This window comes from Alosa pseudoharengus, unplaced genomic scaffold (genome assembly GCF_046254945.1).
Source record: "Alosa pseudoharengus isolate Yale_2024_CS ecotype anadromous, Long Island Sound unplaced genomic scaffold, YU_APseudo_1.1 YU_APseudo_1.1_scf_1, whole genome shotgun sequence".
Taxonomy (NCBI): domain Eukaryota; kingdom Metazoa; phylum Chordata; class Actinopteri; order Clupeiformes; family Clupeidae; genus Alosa; species Alosa pseudoharengus.
In genome coordinates this window covers 51,191,517-51,218,654 of record NW_027468564.1, presented here as the reverse complement: position 1 = coordinate 51,218,654, position 27,138 = coordinate 51,191,517, and the positions used below count along the sequence as shown (strand labels likewise).

The following is a 27,138-nucleotide window of genomic DNA, read 5'->3' as shown; positions in this document are numbered from 1 at the left end:
TTGACTTAATGACATTTGACAGAAATAGCGGCCATCTTGAAAAAATGGCCGCCATGTTGAATTTTCGGGTGGCCAGTGCCTTTTTTCCCAAAAAGTGACCCTTAGAGAGTATCTGTGCCAAATGTCATGCTTCTATACCAATTTGAACGATTCTCTTGAAATATGCCATTAATCTGCTGCACTATAGGCTAACCTTGGAAGCATCGGATCTTCTGTCGTACCATGTGCGAGTACGAGTAGCCATCTTTGTAGGTGGACCATCCTTTGTATGGACCATCTCCTTGCTCTTGTGTATTCTTGTTATCTCATAGTCTTTTTGTAGAGTGGAAGTATTCATTCATTTACTGGTTTTGTATGAATTAGGATTCGTAACTTGTGTCTGACTAATAAAATGTATAATATTTGGACCTAAGACTACTTGCCACTTCCATGGAGGAGTTTCCCAACAGTGTTACTGGCCAACCACCATAGTAATTAGAGTGTTTAAAAAAACAACAACAAAAAACAATTCCAATATGGCTGCAGTTTAATAATTCCTAATGACAACAATCTGTTGTAGACACTTCCTGTAGTTTAAATATGTGATATTATAGCCCACGTTATCATGGAAAGTAGCCTGGAAAATCCAGACCCTGATAATCTAGAAAGATTAAGGGTCTGGCCAAGAACAATGTAATGGCCCAACTCGAGGGGCGGCAACAAGCATGCATTTAAAAATCTCACTGCACGCAATTGGATAACACTAGACCATGTTTACCCTGAATGATTTCGGACTTCGACGCAATCGGATAACACTACGACCAATGTGTACTGTCCTCCAATGTTGCTGAGCTGTCTTCATCAGTTTAGCTGGTTCCCCGGAATGTTGGGGTAAAAGTAACGTGCATCATTGCTCTTTGCCAGAGTGTCTCGCAGAGACAATTCCATTGTGCTCTCGCGAGAACTCTTGATTTCCAGGGTACATGGAAAGGGCAGTGGCTGGCAGATGTGGGAAGCTGATAAGCGCAACAATACTACTATTGCCACATTTGCAGTTACTTACCTGCATTACTGCTCCTTTAAAGCAACACCAAATAACTTTTCCTCTGTCGCACACACGCTATTTGTTTATCCAACGGCTTTGTAAATAACGACGTCCATAGACAAGGTAGAATATGTTGCATGATTTAATGAAAGTAGGCTACGATGTATTGCGACATCATGCAAGTCAAATTTGTAGTTTCTTATGTCTCATTCCATCAAACTACAGATCCGCTACCCGATCTGGCAAACTTACATAGTGCGGTTATAGCCGATAGAGGGCCGCGAAGCGAATGCAGAAATGCCGTTCACCCTGTTACGAGTTGATGAACCACGGAAACAATTTTGGAAACATTATTTTAAGGTACAAAAAACTCTTTGGTGTTGCTTTAAAACTGTGAATATGAAGATCAATTGAAAACCATTACTATCAAAAAGCCCCAATGGATATGAATGAATAACAGTATATCTCCATTTACCATCCAGTTTCATCACAAAACTGACAACAGTCATCCAGTGTGCCATTATAATATTCTTATTTTTTATTTTTGTATTATTATTTAAAATGATCTGTAACTATAGCAGGTGTGGGCTTACTGTACATCTTGAGTTGGTAGACATCAGAACCAAACCTACAGTAGTAAATGGTAAAGTAAATGGTAAATGCCAACAAACATACCGTAATTTCCCGCCTATTAAACAAGGTTTACACATTGATTTAGCATAATTGAGTTATGAGGTTAATTATACACAGAGGTGGGCTATACAAGGGAATGCATTTCTCTTTTTCAGTCTTTTTCAGGATTAAAGCACTAACCTGGTTCTGATTCATTGGGATATTGGGCACTGTGGTCAATACACAATTGCGGTTAATTCATGATGTCATTTTTGTTTTTAATTAGTATAAAACACTGTCCAGCGGTTTATACACATTGCAGCTACAGTAATACTCAGGAAATTACTATACAGTGTAGAAAAAGGTCCTCGTTTAGAAGGAGCTTCATGTTAGTGCTTTCATCGTTGCTCGTGCGTCTCCGCCTGCTCCACGGCGGCGCGTATCCTGTTCCTCATCAGCATCAGCTCGTCCAGCCCGCTCTTCATCTGCTTGGCCAGCTCACGCACCTTCCTGGCCAGCTTGGTCTCCGAGTCCTTCTTCTTCAGCTTCTCTTGCTCTTGGAAGTAAATGTCCATGCTTGCCGCAAAGCCCTGCAGTGCTTTAGTGGGTGAGGCTGCTGGCTGCGTTTCGCCCAGGCTTTTGCCCAAGATCTGCGCCACCCTCGTCATCTTCACGACCTCCTCGTCCACGTCCTGCATGGTGGCGGGCTCGAACTTGCGCAGGCGCTCGGTGCCGGCGTTGATGAACTGCAGGCAGCCCTCCACGTCCTCCATCTGGACTTTGTGCTCCTGCAGAATCTCTTCCACCTTCTTACGCTCCTGGCTGCTGTACCACTTGTCGGTGATGGTGGACGAGCCGCCCTTGGCTCCGCTGACTGCCACCCCTACGCCGATGGCCGTGGCGGTCAGAGACAGGCCCAGGGTGAAGGGGGCCAGGACGATGCCCGTGGCTGCGGCCACGCTGCCCCCCGCGATGCCCGCCACCTTGGCCTTCTTTTTGGTCTCGTCCAGTTTGTCGGCCAGGCCGTAGAGCTGCGTGATGTGGCTGTTGAAGATCTGACCACGGTGGAACAAGAGGCACTCAAAGAGATTGAGAGCCAATCGGACCCGCTGAGCTTCCGAGAAAAGGGTCCTAAATCACGGACACATAAGAATTAACCAGTGAGCTTTATTTCTTAGTTATTTACAGAGGTATATGTATTTATTTTCGGTGGAAAAATGTACATTCACAAACAAAGAACACTGACAGAACTCTATACATAGCCACTTAAAAACAGTAACATGAGTGCTAAAAAAATTAATTGTGAACATACTGTTTGTTCTGCTCTTGCACTTGGTGGTCTATGTCAGATTTATACATGTTCTCCCAGCCTGAAAGAAAAATTAACACAGCATTGAGGTTTTGCTAATTAACCATACTAATAGGCATTTCACCAAGGAACCACACTAATAGGCATTCCACCAAAAGAAATACTCTTAAGGAACCACTCTTAAGGAACCATTATTAACTTACATTTGGCAGTGCACCACCATTCCATGAGCATGTCCAGCTCTTTCTGAGAAAGAAACATACACAGACATGCAGCAGAATTAAAAATGGAAACATCAAACCACAAGGGCTATTTAAGATGCCCTGAAAATAATTAAGACCATAGACAAATAATTCATACATAATTCATACATAATCAATGTAATGCATTCTTATGATCGCTTGAAACTCAATGAATTTATGAATAAACATGCAACAGAGTTAGAATGGAAATATCTCAGCAAAATCAAACCAGATGGGTTATTTAAGATATCCTGAAAATAATTAAGAACATACCTATTAAATGTAATGTCATCTCTTAACATCTCTTATTCAATGTAATATCATCTCTTAACTTAAATTTAAATCTAAATTTATTTAGTCACAATGCAGATGGGTTTTCTCAACCATTACAGCCCGATATCTAGGTGGAGTCTTTGGAGGCTCTGAGCACCTGCTGCCCCCAGACAGGTGGAGCCAGAGAGCTGCTGTGCTGTATGTTACCTTTGAGTTGTGGAGGGACTGTTGCTGTAACGTTACCTTTGAGTTGTGGAGGGACTGTTGCTGTAACGTTACCTTTGAGTTGTGGAGGTACTGTTGCTGTAATGTTACCTTTGAGTTGTGGAGGGACTGTTGCAGTAACGTTACCTTTGAGTTGTGGAGGGACTGTTGCTGTAACGTTACCTTTGAGTTGTGGAGGGACTGTTGCTGTACGTTACCTTTGAGTTGTGGAGGGACTGTTGCTGTAACGTTACCTTTGAGTTGTGGAGGGACTGTTGCTGTAACGTTACCTTTGAGTTGTGGAGGGACTGCTGAGGGCTCCTCGCTGTGGGCAGTTGGCTTGGGAGAGACAGCTGTGGGTACAAGCTGAGTTTCGGACTGGGGACTGTCGGTGTGTGGCGGTCACCAGGGCCACTCTGGCCTCTATGCAACACTCTGGCCTGTGGTCAGAGAGAAGAAGTACTGTAGGAGACAAGGACTTAGGACCAGGATGAGACTCAGACAGGGTCTTTGCAGGCTAATGATGCTACATAAGGCAAGGTTTCTAGGAATGCAGCTGGGCAAATGTTCCTTAGTTTGTGTTTGGGTACATTCCCATTGATATTGGGAATATCCCATTATTTTTTTTGTATTCTGGATTACTTTAATCATCAGTTGGCAAAATGTCATGATCTCCCAATTGTGGTTGCCCAGCAACATTGTTGCGTTGTGTATCATCAGTTTCAGTGTTGATACCATGCCACACTTGGTGGACCGGAGGAGACGAGGCTTGCCTACCTTGTACCAGTCAGGGGCAGGGGAGGAGCCAAGGGGAGAGGAGGAGCCATGGGAAGAGGAGGAGCCATATGAATGGGAGGAGCCAGGGGAAGGGGAGTGGCCAGGGGAAGGAGAGTAGCGTACAGAAGCACTTCTTGGCGGTGGGGGACGGAAGGGCTTGGGTTTGCCTTTGATCTAGTGGGGTGAGAGGGAGTGTAGGTTATAAAGTGGTGTAACTTGGAGAACTGGCATATGCAATGCTATATATTCTACATACTGTATAATGTGCCGGTATTCCATATTATAATAAGCAATAAGCCCAAGAGACCATAGGTTACATTGATTATGGATAGGGCTGTCAATCGATTAAAACAATTAATCTAATTAATTACATACTCTGTGATTAATTAATCTAAATTAATCGCACATATAATTTTTGCTGTGAAAGTATTTTAAATATTTAAATTCAAATGAATCATCTGCATTAGTAACATTAAAGTTCAAAAACTCTTTTTATTATTATTTTCACTGTTCAAATAATTGCCATGATTACTCTGGTGATATGCAAATTCCTTGCTGCAGACATTGCTTTATTTTACTTTATTTTCAACACTTTATTTTTTATGAACACCATCAGGCCTTTTTAAAAAAAGTAAATGTTCCAATCAATGATCCAGGCAGCACATTTTCTTCTCTCTCCTTCATTTTACAATCTAATTTTTACTGACTAGAACGGCTCAGGGTCAAAGGTCATACGGAATCGATTAATCTGCACTAATTTCTTTAATCAGTTATTTTTTCTCAAATTAATTAATCGAAATTAATCAGTTATTTTGACAGCCCTAATTATGGAACAGCTAAGGGCCGTTGTGGTTGTGCACCTGCCCATATCACCTTTGATAATGCGCTCTTAAAATAACATATAAACAACTTGCCATGGACTTCTGACCAGGTTACTCTTGGTCAGTGGCGTAATGCGTTTTAGGTAGTGTACGATAGCGATTTTTAGACAACACGCTAGACCCCTCCTTAGGTCGTTAATTGCCACACCCCTTGGCACATTGCTCAAAAAAAGAGACGTGCAAGATAAGAATAAACATTGCACTGGGATGCTATCCCGCTTTCCGCCATGCGCCAGGTTGGTAAATAGGGCCCATTATATCATATTATTGATGATGCGGTTCATATAGACAAGGCATCACTATGGCAACTACTTGCAATACCATATCTTACCGGGAGGTTGAGCTCATCTGGATCAATATAAAGAGGCTCTTCCATGACATCAATATACAAAGGATCCACTTGTGCTTCTTCCTGGACATATCAAGACAAACACACAGAGGCAATCATTTTAAAATGGAACTACATTATTAAGAAACAAAAAATAGGGAAATAGGGAAAGCCACACCTTTAAGTCCTCCATAGAGCCCTGTCTGGTGAGCACCTTACTGCTGTGACGCTCTTCTGGAGGCAGGGCAGGGCTTACAACCTAGGGTCAGATTTTATTAAAGAATAAACAAAATAAGCTACAGAATAAGGAAACAGATCACAAAGTCAATCGTATTATTTTATAATATATATTAATATTATCATTAATAGCATTATTATTAACAGTATGTTAATACAACTAATACTGTCCGTCTTTTGTTTTTTGGTTTGTTTGGTTAAGTTCATTGTAAAGGTGGTTATCAATTTGTCCCATCTTCACTCACAGTTTGAGTGATTGAGCAAACAAACACAAGTAGTCAGAGATCAAAGTTCAAAATAGCGCCATTTTTCCCTTGACACAATCGCCTCACCTGGTACGCATACAAACACAATACAAAAATCCCAAACATTTATTCAACACTTAATGAAATTCGAAATTAAATGATTTTCTATCAATTGTTTTCATGTTGTAAGTTCTAAATTGGGTAAATTCTATTCTAAAATCAATCGGGTTTTCATGATAGAGTTATGGATATTTGTAAGCCAAATCTTTAAAACAGGCAGTTACATGAAATATTCTTATACACGTTACTAATCAGCACTGTTTCACATTAAACACCAGATGCGAGAGCAAAAGAGGAAAACTAGCTTTTCCACTACCACCAAATTCCACACTAGACTGGGTGGCACAGCTGGCACACTAGACTGGGTGGCACAGGTGGCACACTAGACTGGGTGGCACAGGTGGCACACTAGACTGGGTGGCACAGATGGGTCCTTTCTCACATGTCGTATATGAAGAACAAAATAAAGCCATACCAGAGGTTTTAAGATGTAAGGTGCATTCTCATGTTCTTTCCCACGCTCCCCTGCTGAGACTGTTGCCATCAGTGGCTTAGTGCACTGGGCAAACCACTGCCCACGGCTGCTTTCTAGGCTAGACTGGGCTACTTTGCAGTTCTGATGATTTATGGCCCGAGTTGCATGTTCTCATTTACACCAACCAAGATCCCAGATAAGCTTTGGTTGAGTGCCACAGCGCAATAATTCCAGGTTTCACTATGTGTCGGCAAATGCATGTGTGTGTGTGTGTGTGTGTGTGTGTGTGTGTGTGTGTGTGTGTGTGTGATAGAGAGAAAGAGAAAGTCAGTGTGTGTGTGTGTGTGTCTTTGTCCTCTGACTTTTTCTTCATGACTGAAGTAATGGCCTTTAGCATGCAGATCATGAGTTTAGATTTTCCATTATGGTCTCTTTCAGTACTGATTACTGAACAATGAAAGGTGAAGCTAAGGGTAGTAAACTCAATTAAGTAAATAAATAACTTTAATCAAGTGAATAAATAACTGTGGGGTGGGGTGTGGCCGTCTGGGTACTGCAGCACATGGTTTGGTACCACATGACTTAGGTCACTATAGCTTTGGGATCTTCAAAGAGCATCCAAAACATATCTGTTCACCTTATTTCTAACTAATTATTTTCCCTACAGTACATAGTCACAGTGTATGTTTACGGTTATTGTTATTATTCTGTTAAATTCTACTTAGTTTTTTTTTTAGGCCATTTGATTAGACTATAAACTGTTAATTTCTATGTTAATGTATTGATGTCAATGTAAGTCGCTTTGGAAGAAAGCTTCTGCTAAATACCATAAACGCATCATAATCATAAACATAAACAGGTTGTATTGGTCATCAGTACACTGGGTGTGTAAAACAGAGCGCTCTGTCACCTGGGGATCACTCTGCGCAGGCCGTGTGGTCTCTAACGGGCCGTCAGGCTGTGTGGTCTCTAACGGGCCGTCAGGCCGGAGCTGTTCTGAGTCTGTTTCCGTCTCCGTCTGCCTCTGGGGAGATGGAACAGATCTGCACACTTAAATATAAACAAAATTCTCATTATTTCATTTAAGACCTTCAAAATATGGCGAGAGTTTGGACAGGTTTTTTTGTAATCCGGCAAGAAGCTTTTCCCTTTTTACAGAAAATAATCCATGTGATAATGTATACACTCCTGAAATGAGAGCTTTATTGTAACGGGGGTATATCTATATGGTTAGTACCATGAGAGGAGGCCTGAGCTCTGCTTCCTTGTAGGCTGATGCTCCAGGCCTGAGAGGAGGCCTGAGCTTTGCTTCCTTGTAGACTGATGCTCCAGGCCTGAGAGGAGGCCTTAGAGGAGGCCTGAGCTCTGCTTCCTTGTAGGCTGATGCTCCAGGCCTGAGAGGAGGCCTTAGAGGAGGCCTGAGCTCTGCTTCCTTGTAGACTGATGCTCCAGTGCCCTCAGAGGCCCAACGGCGTAAAGCTATTTTACTCGGCGGCGGAGGACGGACAGGCTTCGGCCGGCGACTGACCTCCAGAGGAAGAGGTTCACAGAAGAGAGGTCAGTGGGTCAAACTTAGGAGATACGTTTCGCACATACCTAGACAGAGTATTTCAACAACCAAAATGATGTTTACAAGTACAAATATCATGATGTTTGTTGATATGTGTGGATCATACTAGTGTTGGTCAATCTGCCTTTGATCCCTCAATTTTCAAACCAAATTGCTGTGAGGTGGTCTTACAGGGGGGGTCAACTCATTTGGGTTGCTGTACAGAGGCTCGTCATCTGGGATCATGTAGAGATCCTCAGCTGGGCCAGGCTGGACACACACACACACACACACACACAAGGGAAGTGGGAGAAGTGTGTTAAGACCGGAACAGTCAGATGAAATTTAACAACCCTTTGCACTACTTTTACATGATCACACATTACTTACGTTATGCATTATTAAAAGGCATGTCTTCATTATCAGACGTCATCTTTGAAACGATTACTAAATTGTGAGGTGGTTTGAGCAGTTTATTCAAATTCATTTAACTGACATAACTTTGCCTTCTGAGCTGAGGTGGAATAGCTCAGATTAGCTCACCTAAGCGCCTCCAAACACGTGCAGGTAGAGCCAGAGATTTTACCCACCAGGGTGCCAAAGGTGAATTCAGTCATCCCCAAAAGCGGTTTCAAGTGGCATCCATGAGCCCATGAACACAGTAAAGCAGGGGTGTCAAACATACGGCCCAGGGGCCAGATCAGGCCCGCCAGCAGGTTTCATACGCCCCCCCCCCCCCCCCCCCCCAGATGTTTTGGGTAGGAAGGGAAAATTATTTTTAAAAAAAGATATTCACATCCACTTGTCTTCAACAATGTGTAATAAGCAAAGTATCTATGATATGATAAATTGATTAAACCTAGCACTACAAACCATCCTGGAGAAAGAGCAGTATGACAGCAGCACAACAACACTCCAATCCATGCAGGAAAATGATAATGACCATGACAATGATTGCCCTCATGATGTTGCACTTCAACATATCCGGCCCACTGCCCATGAGTTTGACACCCCTGCAGTAAAGTTTGAGAACACCACAAAAGATCACCTGCGCTTCCTCTGGGTTCTCAGTGTTTCTGTAGAGCTTCTCATCTGGCTGTGTCTGGTCCGCCCTCACTATCTGCTCTCGGGTGAGGCTCTGGGGACTGGGTAGGGGTGGGGGAGGAGGGGGATGATTGGGTTTCACTCTACCTTTGCCTTGAAGCTTCTGAGAGAGAGAGAGAGAGAGAGAGAGAGAGAGAGGGCTTAATCAGTGTAAGGTGGTAAATATAGTGGCTATCCTTCCCCAGATCTGTGTCTTCACACAACCCTGTCTCGCAGGTCTACGGACAATTATCTTGACCTTGTGGCTTGGTTTTCACTCTTACATACACCATCAACTGTGAGACCGTATATAAAGAGATGTCTACCTCTCCTAATAATGGCCAATGGATTCATTTAGGCACAGGTGGACTAATCAAGTTGTAGAAGCATTTCAAGGACCATTGATAGACCATCATAACAGAGGGTCTGAATGTAAATGGAATATTTCAGACTTTTATTTTTTTTTATAAATTTACAGAACTCCAAACACCTGATTTTTTGTGGAGTGTTGGAGTATTGTGTGTAGATTGACGAGAGAAAAAATGAACTGAATCCATTTTAAGATGAGCCTAAACATAACAAAATGTGGAAAACTTGAAAGGGTCTGAATACTTTCCGGTTGCACTGTATGCTGGATGGAAATATGCTTTCAAAATACAGATATGAAATTTGAGAGCAAACTACACCATACATGATTTTAGGTATTTTTGGCGAGTTTAGAGCTCCCTCTAGTCATGATGTATTTATATGTTGCTCTATTGTAAATAGCAAACTTCTCGCGATGTATCCCCCCTGTAGGCCTAGGGGCCTACAGTACATAATGTAAATGCTTTTGTTGTAGAGGTGAAAGTTTTTGCCTGTTGTTAAACCATCTCAAAAGAGCTATATCAACTGACAAGGTAATGTTTAACGATGCTCGAGAGTTTTGGCAGGGAGCCGCTCTTGAAAGTTGCATGGCTGGTTTTCTCGGTAGGGACTCCCCTGCGTCACAGACCTACAGTAGGCTATGTCACCGCCCATTTGGAGGTGCAAACAATCGGATTTTTGATTACCGGTGTTACATGGCAACTGGCACCCATGTTAACTGGCTGCGTTGATGACGTTTCACGAGTGATGACGTTTCTTTGACAGATGTGGCCGCTTGCAGATTTGTCACTTTCTGATGGAAACTGGAGACGAACAAATACAAATATGCATGACATATTTAAATGTCAAAACTGTCTGTGGTACGCTACATACACTGGACGATGGATATGCCACCAAAAAAATAAATACCCAAATAATAACTCCACGTGGGTATCGAACCTGCTTCCTAAATGAAACCTCCTACATGCTAACCATTTATCTACGTACTTGCCCCACGAACCAGCTGATAAGTCATAGTGAAATTTACTTGACTTAGTCTATACAATTAGAAGAAGTCAGCTGATGATTGTAGCAAGTTAACACGGCTGATGGTGTTGTCTTGCTACAGCAGTTGCCCAAGCCAGTAGGTCTTCAAAGTATCATGGTTAAGTTTTCAAACATTTCACTGACTGCTGGTCAGGCTCTCTGTTGCCACCTAGTATCTGTAGCCTAAATTGAGTAAGCGTTGCTGGTCTATAAATAAAAAAAGATAATAAAAAAAACGTGTGATGAGGAGGATTGAACCCATGTCGAAAGCGTGAGTAAGCAATATAGGCATTAACCTGTTGGAAAAGCACCAACTTGTTAATGTACAAGTTCATTAACTTCAAAAAACATCAAACCCATGTTTACATGTCAGCAACATAACGTTAATAGCCTATAAGCCTAAGAGTTTTACTCCCTGTGCGCAAAGTTTGTGTAAAATATGGACACGTTATAGACTTCTCCTGCCCATTGCAGTGTGCGTTTCAATGCCTGTGTTTCATGAACTGAATTCTTAAAAGAATAGGCTGGACAAAAGGATACACAATTAGGCAACACATTTTTATTTTATTTATTTGCTGACGTTCATGTGGCTCTACAGACACTTCAGGTAGGGGCGGCCACAGCCTAACCTCAGTGAAACGTTTGTAAAACTTAACCATGATACTTTGAAGGCCTACTAAATGGCTTGGGCAGCAGTATCATGATAACATGGTAGCCAGATAACATGAACAGCTATGTTAACTTATTACAATTATAATAACGTTAGCTGACTTCTTTTAATCATACAACTGAAGTCAATTTCTATACCGACAGCTGGTTCGTGGCGCAAGTGGATAGACGCTATTACCATGAAGACAGGTCAATTTATTCGTGGTTCGATACCCACGTGGAGTTAATTTATGCTATTTAGGTGTTTGTTTTTTTGGTGGCATATTCATGGTCCAATGCATGTAGTACTACATACAATTTTGACTTTTAAACATGTCATGCATATTTGTGTGCGTCTCTAGTATATCAGAAAGTGACAAATCTGCAAGCGGCCACATCTGTCAAAGACACGTCATCAATCATGAAATGTCATCAACGCAGCCAGTTACATGGGAGCCAGTTGGTACTTAACCATCAGTTAACTTTAAAAAGTGCATTTTACTTTGGATAGACAATAGCAATACATCATAGGAGTGTAACGGCACAAATTAGGCTCAACATTCAACATAACTCAACATTTGACACCTCCGATATGTTTAGTGTACTAAACACATCAAATAGCCCGTTATCGTAACCAAATTAATAGCCAAGGAGCCAGAAGTGAACACGCATGAATGGCTATAAAAACTGTGCCTTAATTTTACAACTAAACACGAGAAAACACTTTAATAACCCTTGACCCAGCTCCCATGTGATCTTAATGGAGATAGAGCGTTTGTTTGCACCTCCAACAGCATGGCACACCTGATTAGCCTACCTCCCAAAAACGCCCTTAACGCCCACAAATACGTAGCCTAGGCTAGCCTATGTGTGAAAAAATAGCTATGCTAGGTGAACGATTCGCCTATTACAAGTTCGTTTACCATGAAATTGGCTTCATAAAGGTTTATTTATATAAAATATTGATCAGCTTAATGTGTGCGGGAGTTAGGACACATAATAAGAAAGTGAATAACTTGCTACGTTGTGTCAGTTGTGAATGTCATTCTAACACGCCCACTTCAATGTAGGGCAATTCCATGCAAAGGTCATCCTTACCATGGAAAAAAAAAGTTGTGCATACACAAATAGAACTGTTGTTAAAATCTTCATTTAGGTCTATATTTTATTGTTTGTAACTGATCTGATTGAATTTGATAGAGAATGACACTCTTTTTACATCATAAATATGGTGTGCAACCATACAGAAACAACATTTTTCACATGGTAATATTATACATATTTCAAAAGTGGATAAATGGACCCAATGTTCAAACAAATTGTGTCATTTGACAAATTCCAGATTGACAAGGGAATGGTAGAGTAGGCCTAATGTCTATGCTCAGCTTGACTTTAAGAGCACAACTCCTTACATTTGTAAGGCTTTTGTTTTTAAGTCAGCAAGTTCCATGGCCATGTCACATCCATAACGTTTTATAGGAAACGTTTATGCTACACATACAGTGTTGATGCGACAATGTCCATAGTGTCTGTGCAAAGCTGATTTATATCAATGTAAAGGGTGATGACCAAATTGTGCCCCTTTCTTACTTTTAAAACCTTTAATGGTGCGTTATGGATGTGACGAACTATGGATGTTACATAATGTGAATTTACAAGACTGGGGACTTTATTATACCTCAAAGCCGATAAAACGTCTGTTCTGGTGGCATGTCACTTTCAACGCATTTCAACTTAGTGTTTACAACTGACATTTCAAAGATTATTAGGTTGATCAAAACCACAGGGAGGCCTTGCCTAACCATTAGCAAAACAAACATAATATTAAAATACCTCCAGTGATTAGCCTAGCCATAGCCTATTTTCAAGTGGCCTAATAACGAAAATATGAGCGATTATCTTCCTGTAACTGTCATACTAATGTTGTACAGTAACTGGATTATCGTGTTAGCTGGTGAAGATGGCTGACTTTGCAGCTGGAGTTAACATAGCAACCTCCTTCTGTTGCAGATCTGTTCAGCCTGCCGTTCACGTCTGCTTAACACAGTTTAATTTTAAATGTGACGCGATATGACAGCATTTGAGGTGTCAGGTCCTCTGTAGCTAATACCCACAGAGTAACATGAGTAAGGGCAGCAATAAACTAGATGTACCGCATAGCGGTACAAAATATGACCGCCTCTCAGTCCTGCATATTATCTTCGCAAAAATAAATCACGCTTGTCAATTTGTCTCCATCTCCTACTCCTGCAACTCATGTGCATGTAAATGAATGTGTGCATATGTGAGTTTGCTTTTGTTTATAAGAGTGTGTGTGTGTGTGTGTGTGTGTGTGTGTCTGTGTGTGTGCATGTGCGTATGCTTGCCTGTGTTTGTGTGTTTATGTGTGTGTGTGTGCGTGTGTGTTTGCATGCCCACGTGCGTGCCTGTGTGTGTGTGTTTATGTGTCTGCATTCATGTGGGTGGGTGTTTGTGCATGTGTGTGTGTGTGTGTGCTTGCCTGTCTGTATGTGTTTATGTGTGTGTGTGCGACTGCGTGCGTGTGTGTGTGTGCACGTGCGCGTACTTTATGTGTGCAAATCACAAATGAGTGGGTGGGTTAGGTTCATGCCGGCTCTTGAGACTAACATACCATAAATATTTTGTCATCTTGGGTGCAACGGTTCAGGTAGGGCTAGTTATTCAGGGGAGTGGCCACCAAGTTTCATGTTCCCTGGTGTTTCAGTAACCCGGGAATCACTGACCAAAATTCATGACGGTAAAAGAAAAAAAATAATTTATTTTTTTTATTTTAAATGACTTGTTGTCCTGATTCTTCCTGTGGATCATAGTGGGCACTGAGGAAGCAATAATTTCATCGCTAGTTTTTCATGATTACTATTTCAATTGTTTCATATCAAAATTCACTACTTAATTATGTGTTTTATGCAGTTTGTCGAGGACTGGTTCAGACACATCACATCCATAGCGCCAGTTTTTCCTATATAATGCATTACGAAAATGACGCATAGTTTCAAAAACACACTTTTTGTGTTCATTCAAGTCTCCTTCATGGTACATATATCATAGTTTCGGCAGTTTCCTTCAAAATTCACAGTTTGTAGAAAACCTGTAATCTCTCACAAAAGGTGTGTCCATTTCATGTCACATCCATAACGCTGATAAAATGCCTTGTATTCTTAGGATGAAATTGATCAGTATTCAGAGGACAGAGGTTGCATTAAAAGTTATGCAAATTAATTCACTGATACTTATTGACTAATCAGTGCCACTGATAAGGCATTTTTTGTTTACCAACATGAGTCCAATTGTCACATCCATAACGCTGGAACTGCCCTGTAGCCTACTTAATAAGTATCGGAAAATCTGATATGGTGGTATTACTCCTCACTGTCCTACATCTTATCACAAGAAAGCATCATTAAACACACACACACACACACACACGCACAAGCTGCCATTACACTGATCATGGCTTTGCCTTGTTTGGGAAATTAAGCCCTGTGTCTTCTTTAGGATGATTAACACTTTAAGTTAACTTAACCTGATTTGTCGCTGAACCACATATTAGACATTATACCACTGTGATCTATAGTCCAACACTGTAGTCAGATCTAATAGTAGAAACCAAAATTATGTGTACTTACATTTGCCATTTTCCTGTGCCTCGACTTACACTGGGCAGGGTCAGGTCTTTCTTCTGAATTGAATTAATGGTTGTCCACAGCAACACTCCCTCATTCCAACAACATACCTTATAGCTACTACTCTGAGCAGTTGTGAGGTTAACATTAAATAAAATCCAAGTCTGAAACTGCAGAACTCAAACCATACATTCTCTTTACAGAGTAGGGTAGCTTTTTGACAACATGGCCACCATGTCATTAACATGCAACCAGCACTCAAACCAGTCTAACCAGACAGGCGTAAGCCTTTACTGGTTGGGTTAGCAACAAAGAATTGAAATAACAAAAGCAGGAATTGTGAATAACTTTCAATTGAGACCTATTTCATCTAAGTCTCTGGCAGCTAGACACCCACAGTATGACCCCGTCCCAGCTGAAACATGCGGTATGAAGCAGCCACTCACATTCCTTACTTCCAATTAACTAATGATAAACAAATAGGAAATATGGAGTCATGATATTTTTAATTTCATTACTATAATACACAGCCATGTGGTAAAAACATGTTTGAGATACAGGAAAGAGTAGTCAGCCATGAGAGCACTGAAAAAGCTGAAATTCAAAACAGGATAATGACAAGAGCACTCACACTAGTGTATGACGACATGCTTTAGTCAATGTCTGTGCCACTGGTGAATTCACTGTCGTTTCCATAGAAACAACATTGTCCAGGCTGTCCTTAGTCCATCAGTGACTGGAAGATAACATTCCTGTCTTCAGGAAAGCCACCTCCTCAAAAAAATATTGCCATTATTCTTTGAGCAGTGTGGTTCCATGACTTGACAGCCCCATTCCAGTCAGTACACAATTCCCAAGTCTGAGCAGTCCTTTGAGACACGCACGCATCACATTGGAAGTTCATGAGCTTCCGGAGTCTCTTCTCAGCTTCCACCCTCCACAATTTTGCCAAAGTATTCCTTCTGGAATTGCTGGAATTCATCCTCTGTGAAGATTGATTTCTCTTCCTTTGGTTTGACAGCTGGCCGATCTGGACGATACCTTGACTGTCGACCAGAGTTCTGATTGACGATCTGGAAAAAAAGCAACTTTTTGATCACTCACAACCACCATCCCCAGCAATAGCCCAACATCTGCAGACTTTAGTTGTTTTTCTCATCAACATACATTTTAAATATTTGAACCTGATCTACACTTTTACAATTTACGACATCTATTAGAGTTATATTTTCTGAAATGTTTCCACATAGCTGACATCTAATTTAATTTAATGCTTGTTATACCTTCTGGGTTGCACTCTGTTTCGTTGAATGGCTAGTTCCAAGAAAGTACTGCAGGTTGGAGCTAAGATGGCTTTTTGCCTGTTTCTTCCTGTACTCATCTGAAAGGAAAACCAACACACACACACGGATTAGCAGTATGCCACACTCATTGATAGACATGAACCAAATGAGCATAAATTCAGTGTACCTCATCAAAGCTCACTGTTCATAAATTACAATGCTGAAACCTTCCCAGACATCAGGGCAGACGGTGAGAGAATAAAGTATGCAATCCGGGTTTCTGTTTCCATCCAAATCTACAGTCTATCGTATTGTTGTTAAAAACTAATTTCTGGAAAGGTTGCTGCACAAAAAAACAACACACATACATCATATACATGACATGCTCATTAGACATACCAATGGCAGACTTGACACGCTTGTCCTTCACTGTGGCCTTGCTCTTTGCTGCCCCCTGGTGCCCCTGCAGCCTACGGAGCTGTTTGCTGACTCCCTGCCTGTTCGAGCTGATCAGGTCCCTCGCAGATGCTCCTGCCTTGCGATTCTTCTGTTTTTGCCCGCTGTGTACATCTATGAGAAGAGAATACCATTATAAAAAAAATATCCTTCTATGTTTGAAACATGGTGGGTAGTCAGCGAACTGGGGAGATACAGCCACTGTGAGTAGTCACAGCAACTGAGACTGGCCAATGCAAAAGGTTCGCGAAAATGGGCACCTATACTATGAGCGTTGCTACCATTAATGCACGTTTGTGGTGACAGGTTTACAGGAAACTGGATCCACAGTACCCAAAGACAGACCCCTCAGAAACAACAAGGTTCAGAACTTCAAGCACAACTGTGCATTTCAATGAATACATTTGAAATTGTTATGATTAATTTTGCAATTGTCGAACTGAATTAGTTGTGTGATTTGAGACTAGTATTGATACGTCAGGTATGCAGCGGAGGGATAGGGAAACACAAACGAAAGAGCAGCAGAACCCTAGCAGAACCCCTGCTCTTGACTCAACATAAACACATCACATATCATCATATCATTTACCATCATATAACTTACATCAACGACTGCTGCAATATCAATGAGCTTTCAAATCCAAATATTTGAAGGCTTGCTTTATTCGTAATCTAAAAAGCTACACAATCACATTCCACCAGTTCCAAAAAAGTTATCTTAGCCACAACAAGCTGACTTGCTTGTCCTACCTTTTAAATCTTCGCTTAGTAGCTCCAGTCCTCTCCGTACCATTGACGCCGACATTGTGTATAACGTTTAAATGTTTAAATCCTATTTTACAATTAAAACCAAATTATGTGTATCAGATGAAAACGCGTTAGCTATCGGCCTAAATTCATCAGTGAACACATGTGATACTAACTTCCGTTTTGACATGGTGTTTCAGTGAAAAGTTCCTGAAGCTACAAAGTAGCGCCAATAGGGTTCCACACTTGCTCTTCTATGAGGTTCTATGACAGCCTCTACCTAATGTGACTATTTTTTCCATGAACTGTAAAAGAAAACACGTTTTTCCCGCTGTATTCATATACGGTATCCCACACAGGATCACACTTGACACAGGCAGATAAAAAAGCACACTGTTCACAGCATACCTGGATGACAGTCCAGGAGTCTAGAGTGACAGATGGCAGGTCAAAAGTGACATGGTGGATAGGGTTGTGGCTAGATGGGATACAGCTAACAACGGAAGTCACGTAACAGATAGTGAAATCTCCAGTGAAATCTCCATAGAAATAAACAGTATCAGGACAGAAAGTAACCTAACCCTAATCCTAACCCTAACCCTTAGCTGTATCCCTTCTAGACACCACTGGTGGATAGGGATGCAGAGCGTAAATCCACAAACTTTACAATAAATAGATCAATGAAACTAGTATGAGTAGCATAAAACCATATAGAAGAGTATTGTAAAAACATGTAAAAAGATGTGCAAATTATACATGCTTGTTAGGAGAACCTTTTTTAATGAGGTACTGGTTCAGGGATGGAGAGCTGTTTAGAGATTTAATGGCTCTGCAGTATGTGCTGTTGATAAAGCGGGAGGTTTTTGTCTTAATAGCCCTCAGCCTTCTCCCTGATGGGAGGATGGTGAAGAGAGAGTTGGCAAGGTGAGTCTCATCTTAAAGGATCTTTAAGCCTTTCTGGTGGATATGGGCCTTGTAAATCTCACAAATGGGGGAGAGTTTGCAGCCAATGATTTTTGAGGCCGTATTGACTATCCTGTCCAGCTGCAACCTCTACTGGACAGTAGAGTTGCCATACCAGACAGTAACAGAAAAAGTGATGTGGTGGCTCGGTAGAACTGCAACATTCCCTTACAGGGTACCCCAAATTTCCTCAACTGTTGAAGGGGAAAAAAAGCCTCTGGTGGGCTTTTTTGGTAATGTTGTTTTTTTAAGTGGATGATATTGTAGTGCCCAAAAACCTAAAACTGTCCACACGATCCACCACCTCTCCATTGATGTACAAGGGCTGGGACACCCTCCCACGTCTGCGGAAGTCCACCACTAGTGCCTTAGTTTTGGAGACATTTTAGACATTTAGCTCTAAGTTGTGGATGGAACACCATTCAATCAGTAAGAGGACCTCATTTCCATAGGCAACATCATCATCCCCAGAAATCAGCCCCACCACTGTTTTATCGATCTGCACATTTAAACAATTTAACAGAATCAGTGTGTGACGTGCAGTCATTTGTGTACATATAGAAGAGGTGATAAAACACACCCCAGGGGGGCACCATTGTTAATGTGCTTGACCTTAGAGATCTTGTTACTGATTTTGACCACTTGTGTTGTCTGTAATAGGAAATCCAAAATCCAGTGACATAAGGAATTATGGATCCCCATTTGTTGGAGTTTTTGAAAAGATTTGTTGGGTAAAAAGCAGAGCTGTAAAAGAGGACCTTGGCATAGTTGCCTGGCCTCCAGGTGCTGTAGAATGGAGTGGAGACTTATGAATGAATATCACTCTCTCCTGTTCTCATGTTCCCTTTGTCTTGGAAAGATTTATACTGACATGTTTTCTTCTAGTTCCCACAATGTAACTGATGGCCACAATACTGCAGAGCAGATCTCTATCATTTATTCACGTTTAATTTTCCACCGATTCTCTAGTCCATTCAAAACATGATAGTTCCACCTGTTACGGCCAGCTCGAGACCATAACATAAAAGAGGAAGGCGGACAAGATGGTTTGGTCAACCAAAATATATTTATTTAAAAGCAATCATTAAATATTAAATTATTGCTGTTCACTAGATGTCTAGGGGAGAATTACAATATATGTAAGTGCGTGGGTGTAATGCAAGCGTCAGTATGGTGTTGCAAAAGAGGAGTGAAAGAAAGAGATAAGTGTGTAAGAAATCTATCAATGTGTCTTCAAATTAGAAATGTGCCTAACCCAGAAGTGACCCAGCAAGAGAGAGAGACAGAGAGAGAGAGAAACAACCCTGTATATAGCCCAACCCATTAACCCAGGTGTATACCATTAACCAATTAGTGGAAGCAAGGACACCACTATCAGTGCATTGGCTATGCCAAGCCTGAAGAGGGCACAGGGGGTCGTAACACCTCCCTCCCTAAAGAAGTTTTCCTCAAGGAAATCTTCAAAACAAATTCAAAGACCTCCTGTGGTCCTAACGATATCCACAACTACCTCCATATCCTGGGCCCTAGGACAGTAGAGAGCAGAATGGACAAGAGAAAACACACAGAGGCTATGCATAATAAAATTAATTAAATCCACAAACAGACAAAAACACCATCCCACATGATAAACTAATCAGTGTCAAAATAAGGCCTATTTTCCCACGCAAAATTACCCTGGAGTAGTTTTTGGAAACAATGGGGAGTGTTGCCAAGACTCTCCTTTGAAACCCAAATAGGTTTGCCACAGAACCAGACTACCACAGTGATGACCACCAGTAAAGGACACAGAGCAACACCTAATTTGCCCCACTGTGTTGGGATCCTCCACAGAACACAAGCACCAAACGGGTGGCGCCAACCCGAGCTCAGTACTATGCACTGTGAAGACAGAAACAAATGTCATTAACAAAAACAATAACAGCAATAATGACAATAAGAGTAAATATGCTGGTAGGCCACCCTCAGTCTCAGCTGAGGCACTACCCTCAATTTCCACAAGAGGCTCCACCACAGATGCCTCACTCTCCGCATCAGAACAGTTACCAGCTACCTCAATGGTGTGAACAGGCAGATTATTCACCTGACCAACAGGTGAACCTAACAAGTCACCCTTATTCGTACACTCAGACTTAGGAGAATTATTAGCCAGTTGTCCAAAACCTAAATCTGGGAGCTGCTTTACTACGGTGCAAACTGGCACTTCAATGCAGTCTCTACACAAATGTCTCACCTCAGACACGGGCACACCTACAGGTGACGACACCACACACATTTCCCTACAAACTTTACCTCCCGCCAGATCGTTCCCAAGAATAAATGACACTCCCGGTACTGGAAGGGAAGGCCGCACGCCCACTACAACCTTACCAGTGACCGTGTGAGAGGCCAAGTGAATCTGGTGGAGGGGCACAGGAACAGACACGGCCTCAAAACCTCGAACCCAAACATTCTTGCCCGTCGCAGTCTGGTCCGACAGAGGAAGCACGCCATCCAGCAGAAGAGACTGGGTAGCCCCTGTATCTCTGAGAATGCGAATGGCAACACTATGATTTTGACCAGGCAAGGAAACTTCTCCCTCTGTGATAAAAGGAGCATAACCAGTGGGATGGCCATACAGGGTAGCATGGGCTTGCCTTGAAACAGTTGCTATCAAACCCACTGATTTAGCCTCTTCCTTTTTCTTAAGAGCACGACATTCAGAAATTTTATGGCCGAGCTTTCTGCAATAAAAGCATGTGATCTCCTGCTTAGTAGTTAGGGCACGGCTAGGGCTACCTGGGGGAGAGGACTGTGTGGAACCGGAATCCCTATTCCTCCGTCTACCCTGGTCGCTCCTGTCATAACTGTTACCCCATCTACAGTCAACAGATTTGTGGGTGAGCACATACTCGTCAGCCAAAACTGCTGCCGCGTCCAACGTACGGACTTTACGCTCATGTAAATAAGTGGCTACCTTCTCAGGAAGGCAATTCCTAAGCTCCTCAACAAGAACCAGCTGTTTGAGATCCTCCATGGACTCAACTCTCTCAGAGCCACACCAGCGCTCAAATGCCCGCTCCTTCTCTCTGGCAAACTCGATGTAGGTCTCCTGATCTGATTTCTGATGGTTCCTAAACCGTTGGCGATATGCCTCAGGAACTAATGAGTAAGCATGCAAGATAGTGGTCTTTACTAAGTCATATTGACAGCTTTGCTCCAAACTAAGGGCAGAAAATACATCTTGAGCTCTACCAGTCAGAACACACTGAAGCAATATGGGCCAAACCTCTACAGGCCACTTCAATGTGGTAGCTACCCTCAAAATGTGAGAAATATTTCTCGACATCCTTCTCTATGAAAGGTGGAACTAAACGGATGTTACGAGTGACATCAAACAAAGGCGCTACAGGGGCCAATGGATTGGCTGGGTCAACTGGAGGTAATGTACGGGAAGGAGAGACTGGTCCTTTGGCACCAAATTCCAGCTCAAGTTTCTTCAGAGCAAATTCATGCTGGCGCACCTGCTCACGTTCTTCTTGTTCCATTCTCTTTAACTCTATTTCATGCTCAAGCCTGCGAAGCGCAATGTCTCTCTCCATCTCCTTCTCCTGAAGTAATCTTACCTCACGGTCAGTCTTCAGTTTTTCTAAATCAGACTGGCCCTGCAATACCACTGTACTCCTTGTTGCATTGTAACTACCCGCTGCAGATGGTACTAATGAAACAGGTTGGCTAGGATGATCAGTTTGTGCAATAAACACACCTTTATTAACCAGCTGATTTTTAATGGCTAGAAACAATGTTTCTTTTACCTTTTTCTCTTGAGATGTTATAATAAACTCATAGTGCTCAGCAAGTTGCCACAACTGGTCTTTAGTAAAACCTGCAAGCAATTCCTCTGAGGGATCAGCTATGAATTCTTCGAGAAATGAAGCCATAACCTCACTGATCAAGCCTGCCACCTAGATAAAGGAGAATTTAAACCAGTACAAACAGTAAAACACAGGCAAAATCTCACTGTGCAGACAACGCAGAATAGCCAAAGAGAAGTTAATGCTACCAAGCTGTGATTTAAAACAAGGGGGTCACAATAAACAATGGCACAATTATCAATGGCACAATTAAGATTCTCTACACACATAAAACATGCACCAACACAACAGCAACAGCTAGAGAGGTTACTGCAAGCAGAACACTAATAGCATAAGAACCAAAGCTCTCAATTCTCTACACAGCATAAACAAAATGCTATTTAATGGTTGCTTAATTGGCAAGTAATTCCCACTAACTGTGCTACCACTCTGGGCCGAGTTAACGTTACTTTTAACACGCACCACAATAATAACGCATACTGCACATTTTCAAAATAATTGTATGCTCAAACAAGTAACACAAGTAACTCAAACAAAAGATCAAGCGTTCGCGCACACACAAGACATTGAGCACTAGCGTTACACGCAAAGTCAGTTATAGAGTTGTCTCCAATATCGTAGACGTAATTAGATTAACAAACAATGAACGCTTTCACACAAACTGCAACACTGACGCAACATTCACTTACCCAACTTCATACGCACTGCATAATGTACTCCACATAAATCCAGGTGAAACTAGCCAGCCAGTCGCTGCTATTTCGCTGCATCCGATATTTAAACAGAGCTCCGGTCCTAATTATGCCCACACCCAAACAACTAACTCACCTGGCTAGTCTTCGAGGGCCTGCTGGCCTCGGGGCGACTGGATAACGCATGAACTCGTCACAGTATGGTGAAATAATTGCGCGAAGCCCCGACAGGAATGCGTGACTCCCGACCAGGATTACCCCCCTATACGAAAATAAACTTAAAACAGGATAACAAAGAAATAAACAGTACTCCGATGGAAAGGCTGCAAGCAACCTAGCTGGAGCACTCTTACTAGCCGGAGTCTGCTAATAGGCTAATTGAATCAATCAAGAGCTTCTCACCTGGATTTTTGCGAGTTATCAAAAATAATCCAAATTTTACAACTTGTTTGTTGTTCCGGACGAGAACCCCCAATTTATGTTACGGCCGGCTCGAGACCATAACATAAAAGAGGAAGGCGGACAAGATGGTTTGGTCAACCAAAATATATTTATTTAAAAGCAATCATTAAATATTAAATTATTGCTGTTCACTAGATGTCTAGGGGAGAATTACAATATATGTAAGTGCGTGGGTGTAATGCAAGCGTCAGTATGGTGTTGCAAAAGAGGAGTGAAAGATAAAGAAAGAGATAAGAAGTGTGTAAGAAATCTATCAATGTGTCTTCAAATTAGAAATGTGCCTAACCCAGAAGTGACCCAGCAAGAGAGAGAGAAACAACCCTGTATATAGCCCAACCCATTAACCCAGGTGTATACCATTAACCAATTAGTGGAAGCAAGGACACCACTATCAGTGCATTGGCTATGCCAAGCCTGAAGAGGGCACAGGGGGTCGTAACACACCCAACCACACTCCAAACTTGTCTGAACTGCTAATATAGTTATAGAGTGGTTATGTCTCTGGCCCTTAAGGTTCACCCGATAGTTAGCCTGAAGCTGTTTTCGATGAAAAACCATCCCGTCTCAACCTGCAAAGCACATACACGCTCAGCCATGCTTGAACTATCCAGTCCAGGCAAAACTGATGCATTGGTATACACCAAACTTCCATATTCCATTTTTGATTTAATCAAATAGGCTACACATACATTTATTTTGAGGATGTCTTCTTTCTTCTTCATTCCCCGGCCACCTGTTCTGAGCTCAGCTAAAAGTGACAGATGAGATGAATGTAGGACTATTGCTTAAGTGACAGAAGAGATGAATGTAGGACTATTGCTTAAGTGACAGATGGGATGTCTATATATCCTATTGAATAATACAAGATGTAGCCTAATCAAATCTGTCAAGTGGACCCAAAAATATTCCGACTCTAATTGATCTAAAATACTTCTTTTGTAAGCCTATCTAATTCATACAGTAAACCATGGATTCATCAAGGTAAGCTAACGTATAGCACAGACTACAATATAAGTCGTATGCCAATGCATTTTGTATCTGACAGATCTGATACACTTGTTGTATCATGGGTTTGGTTACCTCTGGGCATCTGAACAGGCAACTAACTGAACTGACTTGATATTATGTCATATATTATGTCTCCTATAACCAGATATGTTGTAAAAGACATTTCAAACATTTGCAGTCTGTCTTTTGGGCTAATAATAGTGGTCAAAGAAATAGGTAATATGTGGCGCACATAAGGTTCAAATCATATTTGCTTATGGCATGCCACATGGAACTTGTGGGTTGGAATTTATGCTCCAAACATGGAAACGCCCCTGGACTTCCAACTGAATCTACAGGCGGAGAAGTGGGCGAGGACTTTCTTCGGCATATCAGTGGCTCTACTGACAGTCTGCATTTTCGTATGTGCACGGAGACTTGAGATGGCCGTCCAAACCAAGGCCCTGGTCTCGGCAAGGTGGCTTGCAGATGCCATCAAAGCCAATCGGATCGGACCCAACCTGCGCGTACTGGACTCTTCTTGGTACTTGCCAAAACTTCTGCGTAATGCTAAGAAGGATTTCAAGCAGAGACACATTCCTGGCGCCCTCTTTTTTGATATAGACCACTGCAGTGACAGAAACACTCCTCTTGATCATATGCTCCCTCCTGCCCGGAGGCTCACGGAATATGTCGGAGAATTGGGGATTGGCAACAACACGCATGTCATAGTTTATGATGCCAGCGAGTATGGAGCTTTCTCTGCACCGCGTGTCTGGTGGATGTTCCGAGTGTTCGGCCACGAGTCTGTGTCAGTCCTCGACGGTGGCCTCAAGAAGTGGTTGAGCGAGGGACATTCCGTCACTGACGGGAAGTCGAAAGCGGAACCCACAGAGTTTCGAGCGACTCTGAATCGGTCATGGGTGAAAACATATGAGGACATGCTGAAAAATATAGACACTAAAGAATTCCAGGTGGTGGACGCTCGACCTGCAGGGAGATTCCTCGGTGTTGACCCAGAGCCGAGAGATAGTAAGTGCAAGTGACTTTTCTCACTCAGATTAAAACTGTCAGTGTCGGTGAGAAAACGTTTTCCTTGGCGTGAATTTTATAGGCTGAAAAGGCTCTTTCATTCATCAAGATACGTTTTGCTGAAGGGATTGGTTAATTAGTGCTGTTGAAAGTAATTTCTCCATAGATATGAGATGAACACTTGGTTAGCAGCCACTCATACCAGAACATTTTCTTCATGTCATCATGTTTCTCAAGAGAAGCCACAATAACTTGGAAAGTCGGAAAGTAATGCAGCCTATAATGCAAGGTTGGGAAGAATTTCTGCACAACTTTGTCTTGTGCTTTGTTGACACAAGCTGATAGAGGCTTTGTTGGTCCATTGATCACATTACAGGTCAAAGCTCACCCACTGAATTTGTGGTAATTCCTGGCCAACTCTGCAGATGTAGACTGTTAACTGCTCTGTCATAAGCATCTGTGATCAGCATGTATATGAGACTTCCTTAGAGAGGTGGTTTGACTGTCACCTGACCTTTCGACCTTGTTTAGATAAGACTTAGACATCCTGCACCTCTCTTCACGTTGCCCCTCCCTCTCTATAGAGATTGCAGACACTAGTTGTTGTCTGTCAATTGATTGCATTGCACCTGGTGCTAAGGTCTGACTCTGCTAACATTGTGATCAGGATTTAGTTATTGACCACATCAAGTATAATTCACACATTCTCTCATTCTCTCTCTCTCTCTCGTTCTTTCTCTCCCTCTCTCTCTCTCTCTCTCTCTCTCTCTCTCTCCTTCTAACAGACACTGAACCTGGACATATTCCAGGCTCCATCAGCATGCCCTTCACGTCCTTCCTGGGTCCGTCTGGTGAGCTGCTGTCCCCTGACCAGCTGAAGGAGCTGTTCCGGCAGGCCGGCGTGGACCTGGGCCGGCCCATCTGCGTGACCTGCGGCTCGGGCGTCACCGCCTGCCACGTGGCGCTGGCCGCCCACCGGTGCGGCCACCCCGGCGTCGCCGTCTACGACGGAGCCTGGTCCGAGTGGTACACCAGGGCCGCCCCCGAGAACGTGATCTCCAAAGGCCGAGGGAAGCACCGATGATCTGTCGGAAATGCCAACCCAGATCATAGCCTTTCCTGTTCTCAGAGCCCCTATCAAACGGGGTGTGAAGGACACAGTGGAGAACTCATTTGCGTCATGCAAGACCAGCACATGCTGCACAGTATTTGTGTTTTCATGTAACCTAGAGATGTTCTCTTTCACAGAGGGATACTAAGCATTAGTCTTGTATGTACCATCATCTGGGAGTAAGCTGTACAATTTTCAGGCTTATTCATTTCACAGGCGGATGAATGCCAGTTGAAGACAACTTTAGAAAATGGTTCATCGGTCATAATACATTATGTTTAGCAATGTCAGTTGCTGTAAAGACTTTAGAAAAGATGACATTAAACAATGCATGTGAAACAAAAGTCAAAACATGGGTATCTTTCTTCAAATGAAAACTCTTCTGTTTGGTCTCTGGACTGTTGTCAGTTAGGACTCATCATGAAGTCATCGCATGCGCTGAACTTGGAACTTTGGTCGGTAAACCTGTGGGCTCAGTGTAACACATGCATGCAGACCTATAGTAGTCATAACAACATGCCATGGGAGAGCCACACAAGGCCCAGAGCACGTACACACCACAATAAAG

The 27,138-nt window shown here is 42.4% G+C and overlaps 3 protein-coding genes across 3 annotated transcripts; 1 reads left to right on the top strand and 2 right to left on the bottom strand.

Moving 5' to 3' along the window:
* Window positions 1-1,457: 1,457 nt before the first annotated feature.
* On the bottom strand, window positions 1,458-15,252 carry LOC143132226 (uncharacterized). Its single transcript, XM_076291616.1, has 12 exons — window positions 14,987-15,252; window positions 9,265-9,423; window positions 8,409-8,486; window positions 7,905-8,195; window positions 7,578-7,691; window positions 5,829-5,909; window positions 5,654-5,734; window positions 4,442-4,615; window positions 3,955-4,104; window positions 3,149-3,191; window positions 2,949-3,006; window positions 1,458-2,767 (listed from the first exon to the last, which is right to left on the bottom strand). Exons 1-12 carry the CDS (start codon window positions 14,993-14,995, stop codon window positions 2,035-2,037), a joined length of 1,971 nt encoding a protein of 656 aa, XP_076147731.1. The 5' UTR covers window positions 14,996-15,252; the 3' UTR covers window positions 1,458-2,034.
* A 220-nt stretch (window positions 15,253-15,472) lies between these two features.
* On the bottom strand, window positions 15,473-17,645 carry rps19bp1 (ribosomal protein S19 binding protein 1). The gene is made up of 4 exons (XM_076273045.1): window positions 17,473-17,645; window positions 16,666-16,836; window positions 16,267-16,364; window positions 15,473-16,056 (listed from the first exon to the last, which is right to left on the bottom strand). The coding sequence occupies exons 1-4, from the start codon at window positions 17,525-17,527 to the stop codon at window positions 15,907-15,909; spliced, it is 474 nt and encodes a 157-aa protein (XP_076129160.1). The 5' UTR covers window positions 17,528-17,645; the 3' UTR covers window positions 15,473-15,906.
* A 6,995-nt stretch (window positions 17,646-24,640) lies between these two features.
* On the top strand, window positions 24,641-26,921 carry LOC143110072 (3-mercaptopyruvate sulfurtransferase-like). The gene is made up of 2 exons (XM_076272929.1): window positions 24,641-25,459; window positions 26,245-26,921. Exons 1-2 carry the CDS (start codon window positions 24,751-24,753, stop codon window positions 26,541-26,543), a joined length of 1,008 nt encoding a protein of 335 aa, XP_076129044.1. The 5' UTR covers window positions 24,641-24,750; the 3' UTR covers window positions 26,544-26,921.
* Window positions 26,922-27,138: the final 217 nt, after the last annotated feature.